The sequence below is a fragment of the Panicum hallii genome, chromosome 5 (assembly GCF_002211085.1).
Source record: "Panicum hallii strain FIL2 chromosome 5, PHallii_v3.1, whole genome shotgun sequence".
Classification (NCBI taxonomy): domain Eukaryota; kingdom Viridiplantae; phylum Streptophyta; class Magnoliopsida; order Poales; family Poaceae; genus Panicum; species Panicum hallii.
The window spans coordinates 19,772,704-19,791,445 of NC_038046.1; the positions used below are offsets into that span (position 1 = coordinate 19,772,704).

The 18,742-nt window shown below is 49.4% G+C and overlaps 2 protein-coding genes across 5 annotated transcripts; both read right to left on the bottom strand.

Annotated features, from left to right (window-relative positions):
* Positions 1-7,761: 7,761 nt before the first annotated feature.
* Positions 7,762-11,456, bottom strand: LOC112891755 (probable high-affinity nitrate transporter 2.4). Its single transcript, XM_025958699.1, has 2 exons — positions 10,007-11,456; positions 7,762-9,066 (listed from the first exon to the last, which is right to left on the bottom strand). Exons 1-2 carry the CDS (start codon positions 11,173-11,175, stop codon positions 8,790-8,792), a joined length of 1,446 nt encoding a protein of 481 aa, XP_025814484.1. The 5' UTR covers positions 11,176-11,456; the 3' UTR covers positions 7,762-8,789.
* Positions 11,457-13,725: 2,269 nt separating this feature from the next.
* Positions 13,726-18,642, bottom strand: LOC112893557 (cysteine-rich receptor-like protein kinase 2). Of its 4 annotated transcripts, XM_025960954.1 has the most exons (9): positions 18,177-18,642; positions 17,031-17,568; positions 16,855-16,951; positions 15,875-16,539; positions 15,644-15,786; positions 15,310-15,520; positions 14,666-14,900; positions 14,399-14,549; positions 13,726-14,240 (listed from the first exon to the last, which is right to left on the bottom strand). In XM_025960954.1, the coding sequence occupies exons 3-9, from the start codon at positions 16,860-16,862 to the stop codon at positions 13,944-13,946; spliced, it is 1,710 nt and encodes a 569-aa protein (XP_025816739.1). In that variant the 5' UTR covers positions 16,863-16,951; positions 17,031-17,568; positions 18,177-18,642; the 3' UTR covers positions 13,726-13,943. The 4 variants fall into 4 exon arrangements, with proteins under 4 accessions (XP_025816739.1, XP_025816737.1, XP_025816738.1 ...); XM_025960952.1 differs by lacking the exon at positions 16,855-16,951 and having other exon boundaries at positions 15,875-16,824; XM_025960953.1 differs by having other exon boundaries at positions 15,644-15,780; positions 15,875-16,951.
* Positions 18,643-18,742: the final 100 nt, after the last annotated feature.

An 18,742-nucleotide genomic window follows, 5' to 3' on the forward strand; every position in this document is an offset into this window, starting at 1 on the left:
ATCCGCAAGCAAACTGGAGAAAACAAAGCGCCAGGTTTCAGAGTAGACGATAAGGGGATATTATGGTACGAGGATAGGATTTGTGTGCCCCGGAATGGAGACTTCCGGCAGCTAATCATGGACGAAGCCCATAACTCAGCCTACTCCATCCACCCAGGATCCACCAAAATGTATATGGACATAAGGCAAAAATACTGGTGGAATGGAATGAAAGCGGATATTGCACGATTTGTGGCACATTGTGATACCTGCCAAAGGATCAAGGCCGAACATCAGAAGCCGGCAGGATTATTGCAACCCTTGCCTATCCCGGTTTGGAAATGGGATGAGATAGGAATGGACTTTGTAGTAGGTCTACCCCGATCACAGAAGGGACACGATTCCATATGGGTAATTGAGGATCGACTCACTAAATCGGCACATTTCATACCCGTAAGGACCACTTATGGTGGAGAAAAGCTGGCAAAGCTTTATGTGGAAAACATAGTAAAGCTACATGGAGTGCCTAGCAGAATTGTCTCAGACAGAGGAACCCAATTCACCTCTAGGTTCTGGAAAAGCTTGCATCAAGCCATGGGCACCAAGTTGGATTTCAGCTCTGCATATCACCCACAGACAGATGGTCAAACCGAAAGGGTAAATCAGATTATGGAAGATATGCTGAGAGCATGTGTCCTGACCTACGGAAAGGACTGGGAGCAGAGTCTGCCCTATGCGGAATTCTCGTACAACAATAGTTATCAAGCCAGCCTGGGCATGTCGCCATTCGAGGCTCTCTATGGGAGAAAGTGCAAAACTCCCTTGATGTGGTCGGAAGTTGGAGAACGTGCACTAGTGGGACCCGCACTTATAAAGGAAGCGGAAGAAAAAGTTGCGGAGATCCGCGAGAAGCTGAAGGCGGCCCAATCACGACAAAAGAGCTACGCAGACAAGAAGAGGCGGGAAATAAGTTTCAATCCGGGAGATTTTGTCTATCTCAAAGTCTCACCCATTCGAGGGACACGAAGATTTCAGGTACAAGGAAAATTAGCCCCTCGATACATTGGGCCGTATCGGGTTCTAAAGAAAGTCGGAGCCGTGGCGTACCGACTGGAGTTACCAGAAGAGATGTCGGATATACACCCAGTATTTCATGTCTCGCAATTAAGAAGGTGTCTGAGAATACCCGAGGGAGAACACGTGCCGGTAGAAACAATAGACCTGCAACCGGATCTGCGGTACCAGGAAGTGCCGGTCAGGATTCTAGACACTGTCACCAGAAGGACAAGGAACTCCGAAGTGCGGATTTGCAGAGTTCAGTGGAGCAGGCATGGAGTGGAGGAAGCGACATGGGAACGCGAAGATGCTCTGAAGAAGGAGTTTCCCCATTTGTTTAGGAGCTAGCCGAATCTCGGGGACGAGATTCATTTTAAGTGGGGTAGGTTTGTAACATCCTGAAAATTTTACCCAGAAATCACGCGCTAAGATTTTCGTTTTCGAGAACCGTTCCACCGAAACCCTAAATTTCCCGGCACCCGAATCCAATCGCAGTCACGCCATCCTTTCCCCCCCTCGTGCAGCGCGCGAACGCCGCGCGCGCGTGACTGACCACCCGCGGTCACCGCCGTGAAATTCGCCGCGCGGTCGCCGCCGCGAATCCCGCTGGCGCGCGTCACTTCTCCCCTTTTTCCATTATTTCTTTTCCCTTTTTCCTTTTTCCCATTTTCCTTTTCCCTTTTTCTTTTTTTTTCTTCCCTCCCTTTCTCCTTTCTCCTTCCTGTTTCTTCCTCCCTGCTCCTCTGCTCCCGAGCGCCACCCCCGCACACACCGCTCCGGCCTCTGGCGCCCCTACCCTTGCGCGCACGCCACCCCGCCCTCGCGCGCACGCCGCCGTACGCGCGCGCGCCGCCGACCCCCGCGCGCACGCGCTTCACGCGCACGCGCACGGCCGAGCCGCGACGCGCTCGCGCACGCGCCACCCGCACGGCCGCCGCACCGCCCGCCGCTGCCTCGACCCCTCCTCCCTCGTGCACGCACGCGCGCGTGCCCGTGCGCGCCGCGCACCCCTGCCGCGCCGCCCGTCGCCACGCCCCCGCCCTGGCCCACGCCGTGCCGCGCCGCCCGCGCGCACGCGCGCGCCGCCCGTCGGCAGCCGCGCCGCCCGCCGCTGCTTCCCTGCCGCGCGCGCCCCTGTGCCTGCACAGCACCCCCCCCACGTGCCCTCGGCGCCTGCGCCCCGCCACCACGCCGCGTCGCGACGGCCGCGAACGGCCAAACTCCATTAATGGCCGCCCGCGACCGCCGCCGGCCGAGCCCGCCGCCCCACCGCCTTGGCCACCTATAAAAGGGGCCGAGGGGCATCTCCAGCGCCTCACCACCACCACCGCCCGCTCAAACCCTCGGCTCCCTTGCTCCAGCACCGCCCCGACGAGCCGCCCTGTGCCGCCGCCCCTGCTCCCGTGGGCAGCCCCCCTCGCTGCGACCCGAGCCAAGGTGAGGCCGGGGATGGGTTCCCCGTGCCCTCCTCCTTCTTTTCCCCCACCCCCGGACCGCCGCCGTGCCCTGGCCGGCCGGGATGGGCCGCCGCCGGCGCCCCACCTCCCCTCCTCTGCTCTGTGCGGGAGGAAGGAGGAAGAAAGGGCCTTTTTGCCCAAAACCCCCTCCCTTTCCTGTATTTCTCCGAAAGAAACCCCCTGTCCACTCCTTTTTGCAAAAGAAACCCTACGCTTTCCGTTATTTCAAAGCGAACCCCTCGATACATAAACCAAGATATATTTGATACTTTTTAGCATGCACAGGGTAATTCTAGGATTAGCAAATAAGCCCTTACCCCCTTTAGATAATTACAAATAAGCCCTGGATTCCCCGTTTGACCCCTAGATCTCCTTTTACCTCATCATTTTATGTGCGAAACGACCCCCGATCGACCTGAAATTTTACCACGCCCTTTCTAGCATAGTTCTAAGCACGCTATACAGAAACCACCCGAAGATATTAACCCTACCTCCGTAACTAAATTATTTCCGATTCGAGCTCAACGATAAAAGCTTTCAGTTCTTGCGCTTGATTGTGTGTCTGTTTGTTTGCGTCGTAGGACACGGAGTGAACGAGGAAGGCCTCGACTGTGATCAAGCGAACGAGAACCAGTTCCGCGACTCCGAGCCCGGGGGACAGTGCTACGATCAGGACCTCCCGCAAGAGTTTGACGATGGCAAGTTCAATCCCGCCCTTTGATGCATGTTTCTGTCCTAGTTTTTATAAACATAACCCAGTGGCCTGTTTTATAAAATTGCATGGTTTTGCGTGTTGGAAACATGGTAGGATAGCCACCCTTACTCGAGACAACCATACTTTGACCACCTGATTTTATAAAAAAATGTGTGTGTGTGGGAAGGGATAAAATGTGGTTTGAAAAGTGAGTTAGACGGGATGGATGGCATTTTCTGTGTGAATTGCCGTTGGTGTGCTCGTACCTGTGTGGTCGAGCGAGGAAGGGAGATATCCATCTTGTCACCCCTAAGGACCGAGTTGATGTGTCGTCTCACCTAGCTTCCTGTCGTGCAAACCACTTGACCGTTGTATGGGCAACGGCTTGGCCTAACCCCACTAGTTAGTCTGATAGCCATCAGGAGAGCTGGGAGCAACGGGTGATCAAGGAGACGGGATAAGCTCTGTGTGACTTATGCCCCGGTTAAACCTCGGTGGTAGGTCGAATGACCCCTTGATAAATCCCGTGGTGGCTAGTCAGGTCTAGCTAAGGTGGGTAAGGGCTTCGATGGGATCTGCACCGGCACTAAGGTGTTCGTGCTGTGGTACCCCACCTGTGGGTAAAGTTGCACACCTCTGCAGAGTTGAAAATCTATTCGAATAGCCGTGCCCACGGTATTGGGCAAGTTACGGTGTGGTCACATAACTAGTGTTTCTCTCTGGGAATGGATGGGCTGGTGTGAGTTGTTTGGAAAGTGTCCGGCAGTTGTGCCGTGTGCTACGACGGACGGGTAGTCCGGTAGCAGTTTAACAACTTGGATCCTGTGTGGATCAACACCGTGTGCTCCTTGGTACAAGAATACTCGTTTTAAAAATGCTTTTAAAACAAACCCCTGCATACAACAGAGTTTTCCGCAAATAAACCATAACCTTATCCTTGGATTATCCTGTGCATTAAATTCTGTTATACCCCCGCCGCGGGTGTGATTGGACTTGCTGAGTACGTTTGTACTCACCCCTTCTTACTTTTACAGTGGAAGACCCAGACTACGTCCCCGAAGACAACGAGTAGGGTTTCGTCCTGCACCCAGTCTTGCCTGTGGTTGAGGCCACCATTGGATTCCGCATGGCGCAAGACTCTGATGATCCTTTGTTCGTAGCTAGTGTAGTTGTGTGGGTTCTGGTTGTAATTCTCGCGATAGTGGCGCTTCACTGCCCATTACCGCGTAGAGTAGTACGGTGATGTACCATCTGATGTAATAAAAGTGTTATCAGCCTTCTGGGACTGATAAAGCAACACTTTTAAGTCTTTCCTGATGGGGGGACGCCTCATCTCCCCTCTGCAGGTGAGCGACCTGCCTCTCCCTCCCCCCCTCCGCCGCGCGGCGCGCCAGCCCCTGCCCAGCGCCCCCCCCCCCCCTGGGCGGATCTGCCACGACGACGCCCCCTGTTGCCCCCCCCCCCCCCCCCCGCGGGGGTGTTGCGAAGCTGGCGAGGCGCGGGCATAGACCGTGCGACAGCAAACGGAGGCGAGGCAGCGCAGCCGGCGAGCTGCGGGCGGAGGTAGTGCAACGGAACCAGTGACGCAGGCGCGGAGCCGACGAAGCCGGCGAGCCGCAGACGGAGGCCAGCGAGCGGCAGCCAGCGCAACGGGAGACCGGTGCGGGTAGGCGAGCTGCGGGCGGAGGCGGCGCGGTTGAACAGCAGCAGGTGCGGGCGGCGCAAGCCGACGAGCAGGCGAGAAGTCTCTGCAGCTTCCTTGCCAGCGAGTTTGTCGCGACTGAGGAGAACGTCCAGCATGGCCGATTGTCCATGGCTCCCATATGTTTGAATTTTGGATTATATTGGATGGATTTGGATTAAGGGGAATTGGATAGGACCGAATTGAATTGAATGTTGGAGACTAATTTTTAGAATTGGACTAGATGGAAGCTTGATTTTAGTTGGACTTCAATTGGATTCATCCGATTGGATTTTGGATATCAATCCAATCCCAGAGTAGCTGCAGGCTTATATTTATAATTAGTTTGATATATATTTACTTATAATAAAAAGTATACATGGATTAATATGTTATTTTTATTAGCTATCTTTATGCACAAGTTCTATATACTGATCCTTTAATCTATATACTTGCTAAATGAATGAACATAAAAATTGCTTGTGACAAATTGGTGGTAACCCACCCCAATAAAGGAGAAGGTAACCACACTCATCTGGCTCTCCAACCAAACACAGAATGGAACGGTTCTACTCTAGCGCACTCTCCAACCAAACAAAAAATAGAACGGCTCCATTTTTCTTACCAAACGTAGAACGGAACGGCTCCATTCTCAGAAATTGGAATGGAACCGTTCCATTCAAGTTGATTCCCCAACCAAACGGACCCTTTATAAGCTTTGCACTAATTAGTTTGTCTATTTACAAACCGAGGTATTGATAATAGAGAATACCTTTCCTTTCCTTGTGTTGCTGTGTCTGGAAAAACTCTTTTCCTGGAACATTACAGCGAGAACCGTGGTGGTTCAATTGGTTCAATTTGGAAATGGCCAGAAAAAAGCGAAGGTAAGTTGTAGTGAGAAAAGTGACACTTCTGTCTTGGTTTCCCCTAATTGTTGGCTCCTTCTCGCACATTGGTTTCTTGCACTGACACTAATGTTGCTTGCTTGCTAGGCTGTATTTGCCAAGTAGGAGCACGGATTGTAAGGAGGGATATATTGGCCGTAGCCGAAGCAACTTAAATCAGTAGATGGATCAGAAACAGTGTGCGAGTCTTGCAGTGAACTCGGTTCACATGACCATGGCAGCCTGCCAGCCGGGAAGAAGCATCGGCTAAACATAGTTAAGCTGAAAATGGTCCAAGAGGCTGCACTTCATCCTAGAACGGTCTGTTCTTCAGTTTTTCCTCTTTTCTTTGAGGAACTCATTTTTACATCATTTTTTTATTGCTTCGCCCTTTTGGAAAGTTTTAAGTTGGCAGTTTGGTTTGGTAGGGCGTTTCAGAATTAGTACATTTTTCTTTTTCAGAAAAGCCAAATGTCGGAGAGCTCAAAAGAACAAGCAGTACTATACCTGTTGAAAAGTGAGTCGCCGATGCACACATATCTTCCACAAAGTTTTCGGCTCAAGATACAAAGATACCACGTCCGAGAGCATGATTCCAAGATGAGGCATGGGTGCAAAATCGGGACATGCAGGAGGACAGTTGGCGTGCCAAGTGCCAACCAAGTGAAGCCTTCTGTACTTCACTACTCATCATGCATGGGGTGTTTCCTCTGAATTCAGATCGGCATCCTGCAAATACTGAGATGACGTAGCACCTACCCTCTTGTGGTAAATGCTCAGATTCCTGCGCTGTCGCGTTGCAGCAGCGAATTTCCGTGTGCAGTTTCCAGCACATTAACGCTGCATTTGTTGCCTTCTTTCTTCTCTACATCTAATGCCCGGTAAACCTCTTGCGGGTTGCTTTTAAAAAAAAACGCCGCATTGCTGCTGAACAAAGAAATACTGCACACTGGGCTGAGACGATCCTTCTGCATGAGGCGAAACAGGCCGATGCTGGCGCCCGTAGTCTTAGGTTGGCCCATTGGTCGGCTGGGCCCATGCTCCACTCAAACGCCAATGCCCAGGGCCCAGAAGGATACCTACCACGCGCGCCGGGCTAGGGCCTAGGGCCATCGGTGTCGCGTGCCTCTGATCGTTAAAAAAGAGTCCCATCTAGTCAGTGATTTTGCACATGCTCAAACAATTGCCGCTGGTACTACTCAAATTTGGTGTCTGGTACTCTGGTTTGAGGACGAGACCATACCATAATTCAGTGGGATGAATCATTTCTCTATTATCAATACTCCATCCGTTCCGGTCGTTTTGTCAAATCTAGATGCATAACTTTTACGATGCATCCAGATAAACACTATATCTAGATATATAATAAAATCAATATATATATATCTAGATTTGTCAGAACGATCTACAATTTGAAGCGGAGGAAATACTTATCATATTCTCATCGATAACTGACGGAGAGCAAACTTATCACATTCTTCAAATTGAACAAATTAAATTAGATTCAAAGTTGCAATTGAATGATCCATCGCCATATCACTTTTCATACCAAATCAACACACGAAATAAGCCCAATTGCATGCGGCGCTCGTACAGGACACGACCGATAGATCCATCTCTATACGTACTATGGCTGCCACTTGACAAATTTGTACCGATGCTATTTCGCCACCCCCACCCCCACCCCGACCTTGAAACAGATCACCATGGCTTGCCGATCGTCTGCTAAAATCAACCGACCAGACCATTGAACCCCAGAGGAAGACGCTGCTACACTATTATTCGAGGAAATCTTCAGCCGGGTGGCGAAATGCATCCGCCTAATTCTAGTTTAGAATGAGTTTGGGAAAGTCAAGGAGTGCAAGATCAAAAGGCCGATAAACACGAAAAGCACAGGCGTTTAGAGTGGTTTAGGCCGCCGGAGCGTAAAACCCTACGTCCACTTGTGTGTTGTTTTGCTTATGAGAACTTAGAGCTTGGGGCTGAAAGCTTCCGAATGCCTTGCCCGACTTGTGTTCTAATGTGCGTGCTCTCTCTTTTATAGGCTCAAGGGGAGTGCGTACACTGAGCGGAGCCCCGACAGGTGGGCCTGGTTGCATATTAAATAACATACACATCGGAGCCTTTATGCCACAGATTCGGAAATCTTCCTCTTCAGCTCTCGTGCGTATCCTCCGTCTGGATTTGGTCTTGTGCCGTCTCGTCTGCACAGGGTCTGCTGCCTGTGACACGCACAGTGGAAGACGTGCTGTCACTGTTGGGTCACAGTTCCCGCTGACAGGCAAATAGGCTATGTTGACCTGCAGCCTCCGCGCGCGCTGTAGCAGCACACGCTGCGGCCCTCCTGCAGCAGATCATAATTACCCTTTGCTCACGCGTGTGGCGTTGTGATGTGACTACACGCCGCCCGTCTGTGTACACAGTATGGTGATGCGACGAGCCGCCTCGGTAACAGGCGGGCTTACCGTGGTGTCAGTCATACCTACCCAACGTGTCAGTGGGCAGCCCACGCCCTGTCACGGGCACGCGCAGCCCACCTACCCGCATTTAATGCGGTAGTTAGGTTGGCGTCCCCGCAGAAAGCTTACTGCCACCGGACACGTGCCAGAGCTGGCTTAGCAGCCGCTTTCTCAGGGGCACGTGGCGGCACCGGACCTCCTCCCCGGAGGGATAGGAGGTCCGGGCCCCCAAGGCCGGCCCAGGTGCACAGGCCCCCAGGGGGTCCGGCTTCCACTCGTAGGGGCCCGGACCATCCCGCGGTGGACCGGGTCGGCGGTAGCCGTTCCTGTGCGTCTTGTCCTCGTGGGCACGTGGAGGCGCCGGACCTGCTAGAGTACGGGGGGAGGTTCGGAGACTGTGACCCGGGCTGTCAGGCCCGGGCCGTACACCCCGTCACCCAAAGGCTTAGTGCGAGGTTACGGATAACCTCATGCCCCTCGGACTGGACACACTAGCAGGAGGTACCCTATATGTGGTACCCTGTCTGTATGTACCGACAACTATGTATATATATACAAATTCGTATGCAGTTTCCCTTCTCATTTCAGGAGCATGTAGTCGCCATGGTCGTCTGCGGCAGCGTCATCGTCGTCGTGGTGGTCGTCGCCGGCGGCCATCATCGGGCCGCAGAACATGCCCCCGTGGCGCGGGAAGTGGACGAGGGCCAGCGGGAGCGTGCACACAAGGCTGGCGGCGCCGGTTAGGGAGATGGCCTCCGCGATGGTGTACCGCGACCCGCTGAAGAAGAGCCGGTTCGTCACGATCGCGCCCACCGCGCCGCCGCTCGCCGTCATCCCGGACACCACGCCCAGCGACCTGCACCCGCAGCCAACAACCCAAGGCGTAAGAATTTTATTAACCAAGCCAACTTATATTCTAGACTTCTAGTGCTGTGCTATGAATCAATTTTTCTTGTTTTTTTTGCCAAAATCCTTTACAAACATAGCCAACGTAGATCTGACGTCCAAATCATATATGCTGGCAAAGTTACTTTTCAGGTGAATGCTTTCCCATAAAAGATAATGATAAAAGCCGCGTGGTTGAGGCCGCCCAAGTTTGTACGTATATTATTAAAAAAGAACCAACATAAATGCATAGAACAAAAGCAGCAAATTGCCATAGCATATTTCAAGATTTTAAATTCCTCTGTGTTTCTTTCTCTTAGAACGAAGAAAATATGTACTCCACATTCTATACATTGATATATGTTTCCTCTTTGTTAGGGATATATCTCTGTTCAAATAAACTAACGGCGCTACAAAGCTCCATGGTTTGGGACCACACCATTTTCCATGTTTTTAATTTCCTGATTTCTTCTGTTTTAGTTTCCTCTTTTTTTCCTTGGGAGAATCTCTCGTGATTATTTTCGTCCATAAATACCAGAAAATATGTCCACATCAGCAACAGTACCTAAGGATTCTATGCTAGATTCTTTTAAGATCCTTGATTGATTAGGATGTGACCCTGCTTGTGTGGCCACTTTTCAAGGTATGCATCAGCTTCAATCTTATGGTTCTTATGTTGCGCTCACGCCTCACGCCTTTTGAAAAAAAATCTCTATGCTCGTAAAAAAAATTCAAGATATATCGAAATAATCAACAAAAACTATCTAGGGTAATCAAATAGAATCTATTTAAATAACTCAGGATGCATCTGAATAATCAAACAAAAAAGAATCTAGCTAGCAAGCCAATCGAATTAAAATACAGATAATTGCACCATGCATGATGTTTTTAAGAAGAAGAAGGTTTTTCACCTCTTGGAGACGAAGGGGACGATTCCAAAGGTGAGGCCGGACGCGGCCTGCACGAACGCCGCGCACGCCACCATCACCGCCATGGTGGCGGCCAGAGACGGCGCCTCCGCGGCGCCCATCCTTCCCACGAGCACGCACAGCGCCGCGCCGGCGGTCTGGACGGCCCATAGCACCCACAGCCTCCCGCGCATCCCGAACAGCCTCGCGACGGCGTCCGACGCCATCCCTCCCGCCGGCCGCGCCACCGCGTTCATCGCGCCGAAGCACGCCGCCGCGGCGCCCGCCGCCTCCATGGGGAGGAGGAACCGCTTCCGGAAGAAGTCGGCCGCGACGTTCTCCATGATGAGCTCGACGCCGTAGCAATAGCCGTAGGTGAGCGCGAGCACCCAGGCGCGGTAGTCGGCGACGCCCCCCCGCACCACCTTCCAGAAGCTCTTCCTGGTCTTGGCTCCGCCGCCGACGCCGGCGCCCCGCGGGAGGTCGTAGGGGAAGGCGAGGACGGCGAGCCCCGTGGTGATGAGCAGCGCGCAGGGGAGGAGGTACGTGACGCGCCAGGCGACGGTGACGGGGACGCCGAGGCGGAGGACGCGCTCGTAGGCCAGCGGCATGACGAGCTGCGCCGCGGCGCTGCCGACGTTGGCCCAGCCGGCGGCGACGGCGTTGGCGAGCCCAACGGCGGAGGGCGCGAAGATGCCCGACATCCAGTGCTGGTTGGCGACGAAGTTGGCGAGGGAGAGGCCCGCGACGAAGCGCAGCGCGACGAACCCCGCGGGCGACGACGCGGTGACCGCGGTGGCCGCGACGGCGAGCGCCGCGAGGAGGCTGGCGACCCCCGACGCGCGGCGCGGGCCGAGGAGGTCGCAGGCGGGGCCCATGGCGAGCCTGCCGACGAGCGTGGCGGAGAGAGAGCCCACGGCGGCGGCGGGGGCGTCCGTTGGCGCGAGCACGAGCGCGGGCCGCAGCGCCGGGAGGATGGGCGGCGCGGCGAAGGCCGCGAAGAAGCAGGCGAAGAGGGAGAGCCAGGCGAGGTGGAACGCCTGCGTGTGCGGCGACGACAGCGCGAGCGGGCGCAGCTCCGTGGCCCTGCCCTGGTCGTCGACGACGCCGGCGGCGCCGTAGCAGTAGGCGATCTCTTCGTCGGCCAGCTTCTTCTTGCCCATGGTCACCATGGCTGCAGGCTAGCTAGGCCTCGTGACCGTGCAGGAAGAGATCTACCCAGCCGCCAGCAGGGGGGTGGATCGGAGCTAGTGGTTCTAGCTTTCCAAGCCTGTGGGCGACCAATGGGGTGAGAGGTTTAGATCCGGGAGCGGTTTTTAAGCGTGCGCCGTGTGGCCTGTGGATGCAGGGCGCCGCGTTGCATGGGCGAGTGGCTTCTGTACGTGCCTACCACTGGCTCCCCGGTGCCGCGAAAAGGGTTTGGCCCTCCCTCATCGCATTTTTAACATCTAATTAATCTCTGGCCATTGATGTGATCGATCCCAAGAAACTTAATACTACTATACATTGCTTGTCGGTGCGTCATCATCATACGGTACGTGGATCAATATGATAGATCGATCAGGCGACACTGCCCATATTATATTCCCCTGAGTTTGCCCGGTCACTTGTTGCCACGCCGCTCATCATGGCTAGCAGCTCTACAGAGCTCAAGCTGGTGGGCGCTCTCTACACACGACCAATACGACAAATATACCCAAAGATGCTGGCGTCATGCCCCATGAAACGGGTGGTGGACCATGTGGGGCCGGATCCAGCCGAGGACTTCATCATGGTCATCAGACTAAATCAAGCTCATTATCGATTAGCATGTGTAAATGCGATGATAATAGAAGGCTATCGATAAACAACCTGCACCTTAGTGTGCACATGGTGTCGACCATTTCTATAGTTTTGTTAGCAATTTCTATTGAAAAAATGATGCTTCAAATAAGAACATATAGAACATCATTCCAGTCTAATAATGACCAAGCTATAGTAACATTATTTTTTATGTCGGTGAACGTGATTCCTATTTGTCGATGGCTAAATAATGAAGCTAACAAAATTCTCAACGACGAGAACCTCAAAGTAATTAACTTATTGGGATCAGAGAGATGAGGTTAACTTACAAACAACAAAACCTTCATGCATTTACAATTCTTGTATACAACTATACACATTGGTATCATCTACTAATTAGATGGGCATATACGTGTTTGACACGCGTGGTAATATGGTATGCATAGATTCCATGCACACTCCTTGAAACGTTCTGGAGAGGTTCTACTACTGCTAACAGCCGGCTACCTCATGCATGCATGCATGCAGAGCAAGAGTAAAGTATATGGACGGCACTAGTAGCTGCACCCATACCATTCACCGCTCAGCAAGTTGCCTTTACTTAAAAGCACATAAGCTAAGCTTCCAGAACTCTCTAACCTCCGAGGTGATTACTCTACTAATCCAACCCAGCGGCCGTCTTGTCGCATCCCTCTCCTAGTCTCGGAAATTGCTGCATCACCCCTTGATTACGTGGGCTGGAGCCTGGAGGGGGCCCGCGGCTAGTGCCTCGAGAGGCGGGAGGTGGGCCCAGGAGCGGCAGGAACCACTACTTGGACGCCTGCGGTGGGCCAGCACGGGCCGGCCTGACGGGGAGGAGTCCCTCCGTGAGGCCCAGGGGCTGCGCCCGGGTTCCCGCGTAGCAGCGAGGTTGACCCCAGGGGATCTCGGCCGGGCAAAGCCTGGGTGTGATTCGGGATCTCGGAATATACTACCGCTCCTCCCGTCCAATTATTGGGCTTGCTGGAATTCCTGAATCTCCTGTGAATCTGTTCTGCCTCCTGGGATAGCATTTGGGCAGTTTTAAGCAGGACTGACACTTCATCATAGAAAACCGGTGAAAAATAAAACTTTCTCGTTGATGCATGATGGTTCTTACAAGGTGGTGCCACGGCTTAGCGTGGTTGCCACGTAGGATGGGTTCAGCATGCCTGTGTTGTGTCAGATCAAACTCCACCAGTGTGGCCTCGTTAAAAGGTGTTTTCATCTAGTTCAACCGCTTCTGCGTTAGGTTGGATTGGATCACTACGACCCGTTAAGGTTTGTTTAGTACAGCTCCAGCTTCGAGATCCATGCTGAAGCTGAAGTTTATAAAATAGATTAAAATATTTTATACTTTTATTTTAAATTTAAAACAGAAGTATAAAAAGATCCTTAATTTATTTACAACTCTAGTTCCAAAAATTTCTGGAGCCAGGTACGAGCAGCTCTAAAAATTTTACGAATTTTTTGGTGTTTTTGGAAATATAATATTCTTTTCGGAAACATCGAATTTTCTAGAGTCAGAGCCATACCAAACACGCCTTGAATCTAATGATGGCTACCAACTGCTAGCACCTGAAGATTGTTGATCTTTTTCTTTTGCTTGGAGCGTGATTTTTTTTGAAAGAGGTTGGAGCGTGATTGGAAAGCCTGGAGAAGTTTTTGTTCCATAGTGGCGCGTACTGCGTACCCTCTGGTCAAGATTCTTATCAAGCTCTCGAATCCATATTAATCTGCATGACTGTACCGACCACTGGAATCGGACCATTGGATCATTCATCCAATGGTGCAGGCTTGAACATATATGTTATATTCCGCAGAACATAAAAACGTTTCCATCCGTTTCGCAAAGAAAAAAAGTTTCCATCTGAACCGTGATTGATCTGAGTTCAAAGTGCACCATGTTATACCTAAGAGAATTTCATCGTTGAAAGTGGACTCGTATAGTTCAAGGTGCATTACATGAAGAGGCATGCAAAACGAACAGTTTCAACGTCACTGCAGCTCAGATGGGAAAATGCCCATTCAGATTCAGAAAAAAACCATAAAAGCAGTAAAGCACTGTAGGTCCAGCAATCATCTGAATACTACTGAACTCAGAATACGAACCGGCGGAGACTTCATCGGAGACCCAGCTTCAATCAGGGCAAGTGGGCAACAGCGTGGATGCTTCATTGCCGCCACCACCTCCCGCCACGTCGACCTCGAAGAACGGCGGGCCGCCCAGGACGAACCCCGCGTCGCCACGTGCTCCGTCCCTGTCCCTCAGCAGCTCCACCACTCTCGACATGGCCGGCCGCTCGTCGGGGTTGGCCTGTGTGCACAGCAGCCCGACCTGCACAACGCGCGTGATTTCTTCGAAGGCGCCCACCTGCTGCCGCAGTCTCGCGTCAACGATCTTCTCCACCGTGTTAGCCTTGTAACTAAGCCACACCTGCAACAATCCACCAGAGTAGTATGTGAGGGTTACTACTTCAGCTGTTTAGCATTTTGATGCTGGAAAAAGAATCCAGACTTTTGCCAAATACATTTCTAATGAGCCTAATCTATTATCTATGCTTCAATGTCCAGAGAATCGGAGATGGTTCAAACCTCTGCCAAAAGTGAATGCCCGGAGTGAGACCCCGTCGACCCACAACACCGCTTCCCGGTGACGATCTCGATAACCAGCACGCCGAAGCTGTACACATCTGCCTTCTTGGTGAGATGTCCGTGCACAACATACTCAGGAGCCATGTAACCACTGCACATTGAGCCATCTCACTTGGTAAGACCTTGTGCAGTTGCTGTCTCAGACAGCTCGCCGTATAACCGAGGAGAACACAACAGAAGATAGGCAAGCAGGCTGGTATTACTTACACAGTCCCAGCGATTCCTGTCGTAAGATGTGTTCTGTCACCGCAGAGGACTCGAGCAAGCCCGAAGTCGGTGATTTTTGGCTTCAGCTTTTGATCCAAGAGGACATTGCTGGCTTTGATGTCCCGGTGAATGATCCGAGTTTCTGATTCTTCGTGGAGGTAGCATAGACCCTCTGCTATGCCATAAATAATATCAAACCTTTGTTTCCAATCCAAATGCCTGTTCTGGTCATCAGCTGGACAAGTAGAAGAAGAATGGTACTTCAGTCACTATGCAGCATATATTGGGTTTCAATGTGGCGATGATATATCACCAAAGTATAAATCGTATATGAAGCTCGCTAAAGGGAATCAGAAGTTATGTACAATGCTATTATTGTAGTAGGCATTGCAAGTGGCAAAGGTCGTCATCCTCAAATTGTGTGAGGGTCAACGAAAAACGAGACGATTGTGCTGACTGATATGGTGTGGATTTGTTATCTTCTTGAATAAATATAAAGCTCCATTTCATATTCAGAACTGTTTCTACATATCATGCTCAAATTATACTTCCTGAAACTTCTAATTCAACAGGAAATCAGTGTCCATGCCGTAAACGTATACATGAGCACGAAACTACAATGAAATGAGCTTTATATGTATTACTGAATATGAACAGATCTAAGCTCCTGTTGAAGTGGTACTCATATATCAAGAAGCTTTCTGGGCCATCGACACTGCATCCAAGCAATTTCACCAAATTTTTGTGACGCACTTGGCTTATCACATCAACTTCATTGAAGAACTGATCGATACACTGTTTTGTGTTCAGGAACAATCTCTTTGCAGCGACTTCATTCCCACCAGGAAGAATAGCCTGTATGTCAAATAATTACGACCTCTCAGTGACAGGCCATTTGCAGTCTTTCAGGATGCAACATTACAGTTGTACTGCAAAAATGTACAACTAAAATGCAATATTCTACTTCCATGTATGTACCTTGTACACAGTACCGTTGCTGCCTTGGCCTATCTTGTTCGTTAAATCGAACGAACATGTTGCTTTCTTTAAATCCTTATAACTGAAATTCAGACCTGATTGAGAAATCCTCGCAGGAAGTTCAGAGCCATACAAATCTGCAGCTGCTCAAGTATTATAAGCAATTGGAGCAAATAAAAAACGGATTCAGTTAGGACTAAAGGAAGATTAGAACAAGCCTGCAACACTAACCTTTCAGTGATCTTTCTCTTGCCTGACGAGCTTTCTTCTTCTGCCATGCCAATACTGAGATGATAAGTACAAGTATGACACAAACAGAGGAACTCAGGACTGTCCAAAGAACAACCCGTTTCTTTGAGCTGAGCCTTGACACAGAATCCTCTGTGTTCCAAAAAGGTGCTGTCGAATATCTAATGAAGCAGCCAGCAAAGAGTGCACGGCCTTCCTCTGCTGGTGCACACTTGGCCACCGATGCTGCAGCTGCACTGAGGCAGGCTGCACAGCTCGAAGTGTTCAGGTTCTCCCAGCACTGACCAAGTGCATAAGCTGCAACTTCCATTGATCTAAAAGCTGAACTAACTGCAAATCCTCTGTTGCTCTTGACAGCCAAGGTAGTGACATTACTCAACACAGTATTCACAGCAGAACTAAAACCCTGCTGGTCTGAGCTGTGGTTACTGGAGGAGCACACACTTGTGTCCAACGAGTCCATGATCTCGTCAAAGAAAGAGTAATTTGCATACCTCATGAAGCAGCCATCAAGATATATCCGGCCTCCAATTTCAGGATAGCATTTTGGTAGAAGAGACCTTATTTCTGAGTAGCAGAGCGTGCAGTCGACCTTGCTGAGATCTTCCAGACATTGCACAAGCGCATAGAAGGTAATAGGATCTTGCCCAACGGAAGTTATCCCCCATCCCTTTTGCTCAAGATCTGAGTTCAAGTTGTCGAAGGAAACGACAAAGTTGTTGGCCCAAACTGCTCCAGGGCCGTCATCTCGGGTTTTGTTGCAGAACTCACGAACCACCGTTGCCCGAGGATCAGCCAGGGTAGTGGTTGTCGTCCAGGAGGACAAACAAGCAATCATGACAAGAACAAGAAAATAACAGCAACAACTCATTGTGGAGCCACTGAACCACTCTATTCCTTGCTCATGTCAGAATTTCATGGCGATAAAAAGGCTAAGAAATTAAGATAACAAGACTGATTCAGCAAGCATCAGTTTGCACTAAATAAAATCATTATAATCTCTGTGACGCATGCAAGTAAGAATTTAAAGCTTTGTGAGCTCATAGATGAAAATCAAACCTGCAAAGAAACTAAGTATGAGCAATCTTAGCTGAAAGTTGAGGGTAGAGAGGTAACTTAAGGGAATAAGAAAGGATACCTTCAGCTACGTGTCCTCCACTGAGTTCCTGACTTCCTGCAAACCTCCGTGATATATTTGTGGTACATTTTCTTCCCCCATTTTTTAGCAAGAATTGTGATACATTGGTGACAAAGAGAAGAAGCAATTTCATATGCGCTTGACTTCACCACACTTTTCATGAATCCAGAAGAACCCTAGTAGAATTTTTCAATCTTGCAGACAACTATCTGGAATAACAATCAACATACATGCTCCAACTGGCCATGGAACCTTACCATGAATGAGACTGTCAGCCAATTTCAACATGACACCTCACCTTATTTCAATTGACATTTGTACTCAGTCAAACTGAATGCTTTGAACATCAATTAACTATGTGTGGAATCATTTATCCATTTTGACCAGTACAGTTTTCCAGTCACCAACTCTGAAAATTAGTAGCATGATGGAGACGTTTCATTGAATTTTCAGTGATGGTGATAGCTTCCTAGCTTGACTTAGCATGCCCTCTCTCTGAACAAGCCAAGTTCTAAGTTGGCTATTACTTGGTTCGATTCTACACATCGAAATCAGAGAATTAGTGTTAGTCTGCCATGTTATATGTCTGAATGTGGAGATAATTACTGACTTGAACGCATGACGACTATTTAGCTGATCTAGTATGATTCAGATCACTGTGATAAAATCCATAAACAACTTTGACTTGAACATGGGATCTTCCCTGCCATATGCCTATAATTAATATAAAATAGGGAAATAATATTGACAATTTGATGTAACCACCTCCAAGCAAATCTTTTTATTTTATTTAAGTTATAGTGACGTTCAGCTTTGCACCATATACAAAAGAGTGGCATGCCCTTGTAGAATTTACATGAAAGAATGTATCCTAATGAGAAGTAATACTAAATAAAAAAGAACTCTATTTCAGAATTATGAAACAGAATATCCAGTTTTATTATTTACTCTTTATTTTTATTTCTTTTGATTTTTTCTATTTTATTTAAAGTGGATTGATTTAGATAATGTATATATAGTACTATATACTTCAAACAAAATAGAAATTCGTAAAATGGACAAAATCGTTGCAGTCCTAATCATGGTTCTGCAATCATCAGAAAAATATCGCTTCACTTAAATCAAAGGCATGTCTGTTTTTCTTACTTCACCAAGCCCAAATCATTTGGTAAGTGTCAGGAGCTGCTAAATTATCTTCATAACTACCTTGATCTGATCTGGATCTTTTTACACTTGGGTATTATTGGTCAGAAACTCGGAGTAACTATCTGAAGATATTCCACCTATCATGACATGCTCAGATGATCAACAACAAATATGACAAAGACGATTACCACTTTAGTGATCACAAATATGATGCTATACAATCTCTCTGACAGTTTGAAGTCTGAACCAGGATGCTTATTTTAAAGTGCATCAGAGAAAAATAATGTAAAAAATTGTAAATCATGGAATACTACCGCCTAAGACAAGTCAGATTTAGTAGGAGAGTTCACATAAAATCAACAAGATAAGATCCATGTGCAACACAAAGAATACACTAAACAGATTTGCATGCAAGACCTACATGCCGGTAGCTTTGATTTGTTTATAAATTAATATTACATCAACATTTTAATCTTTTGAAAATCCAAAAGTAATTTCAGTAAAGATTGAGCCTGGAAGCCTCTTCTGAATTCAAATACTGAAAAAACACTACTTTATCTAAAATT

Bases quoted from the DNA above. Each gene is read 5' to 3' on its own strand.
- LOC112891755 (XM_025958699.1), bottom strand. From the start codon at position 11,175: ATGGTGACCATGGGCAAGAAGAAGCTGGCCGACGAAGAGATCGCCTAC. The intron at 9,067-10,006 runs GTGAAAAACCTT...CTGCGGGTGCAG, and splicing joins GTCCCCTTCGTCTCCAAGAG to GTCGCTGGGCGTGGTGTCCG.
- LOC112893557 (XM_025960952.1), bottom strand. From the start codon at position 16,763: ATGAGTTGTTGCTGTTATTTTCTTGTTCTTGTCATGATTGCTTGTTTG. The intron at 15,521-15,643 runs GTACATACATGG...TTTGACATACAG, and splicing joins GCAACGGTACTGTGTACAAG to GCTATTCTTCCTGGTGGGAA. The intron at 14,241-14,398 runs GTTTGAACCATC...GGATTGTTGCAG, and splicing joins GGCATTCACTTTTGGCAGAG to GTGTGGCTTAGTTACAAGGC.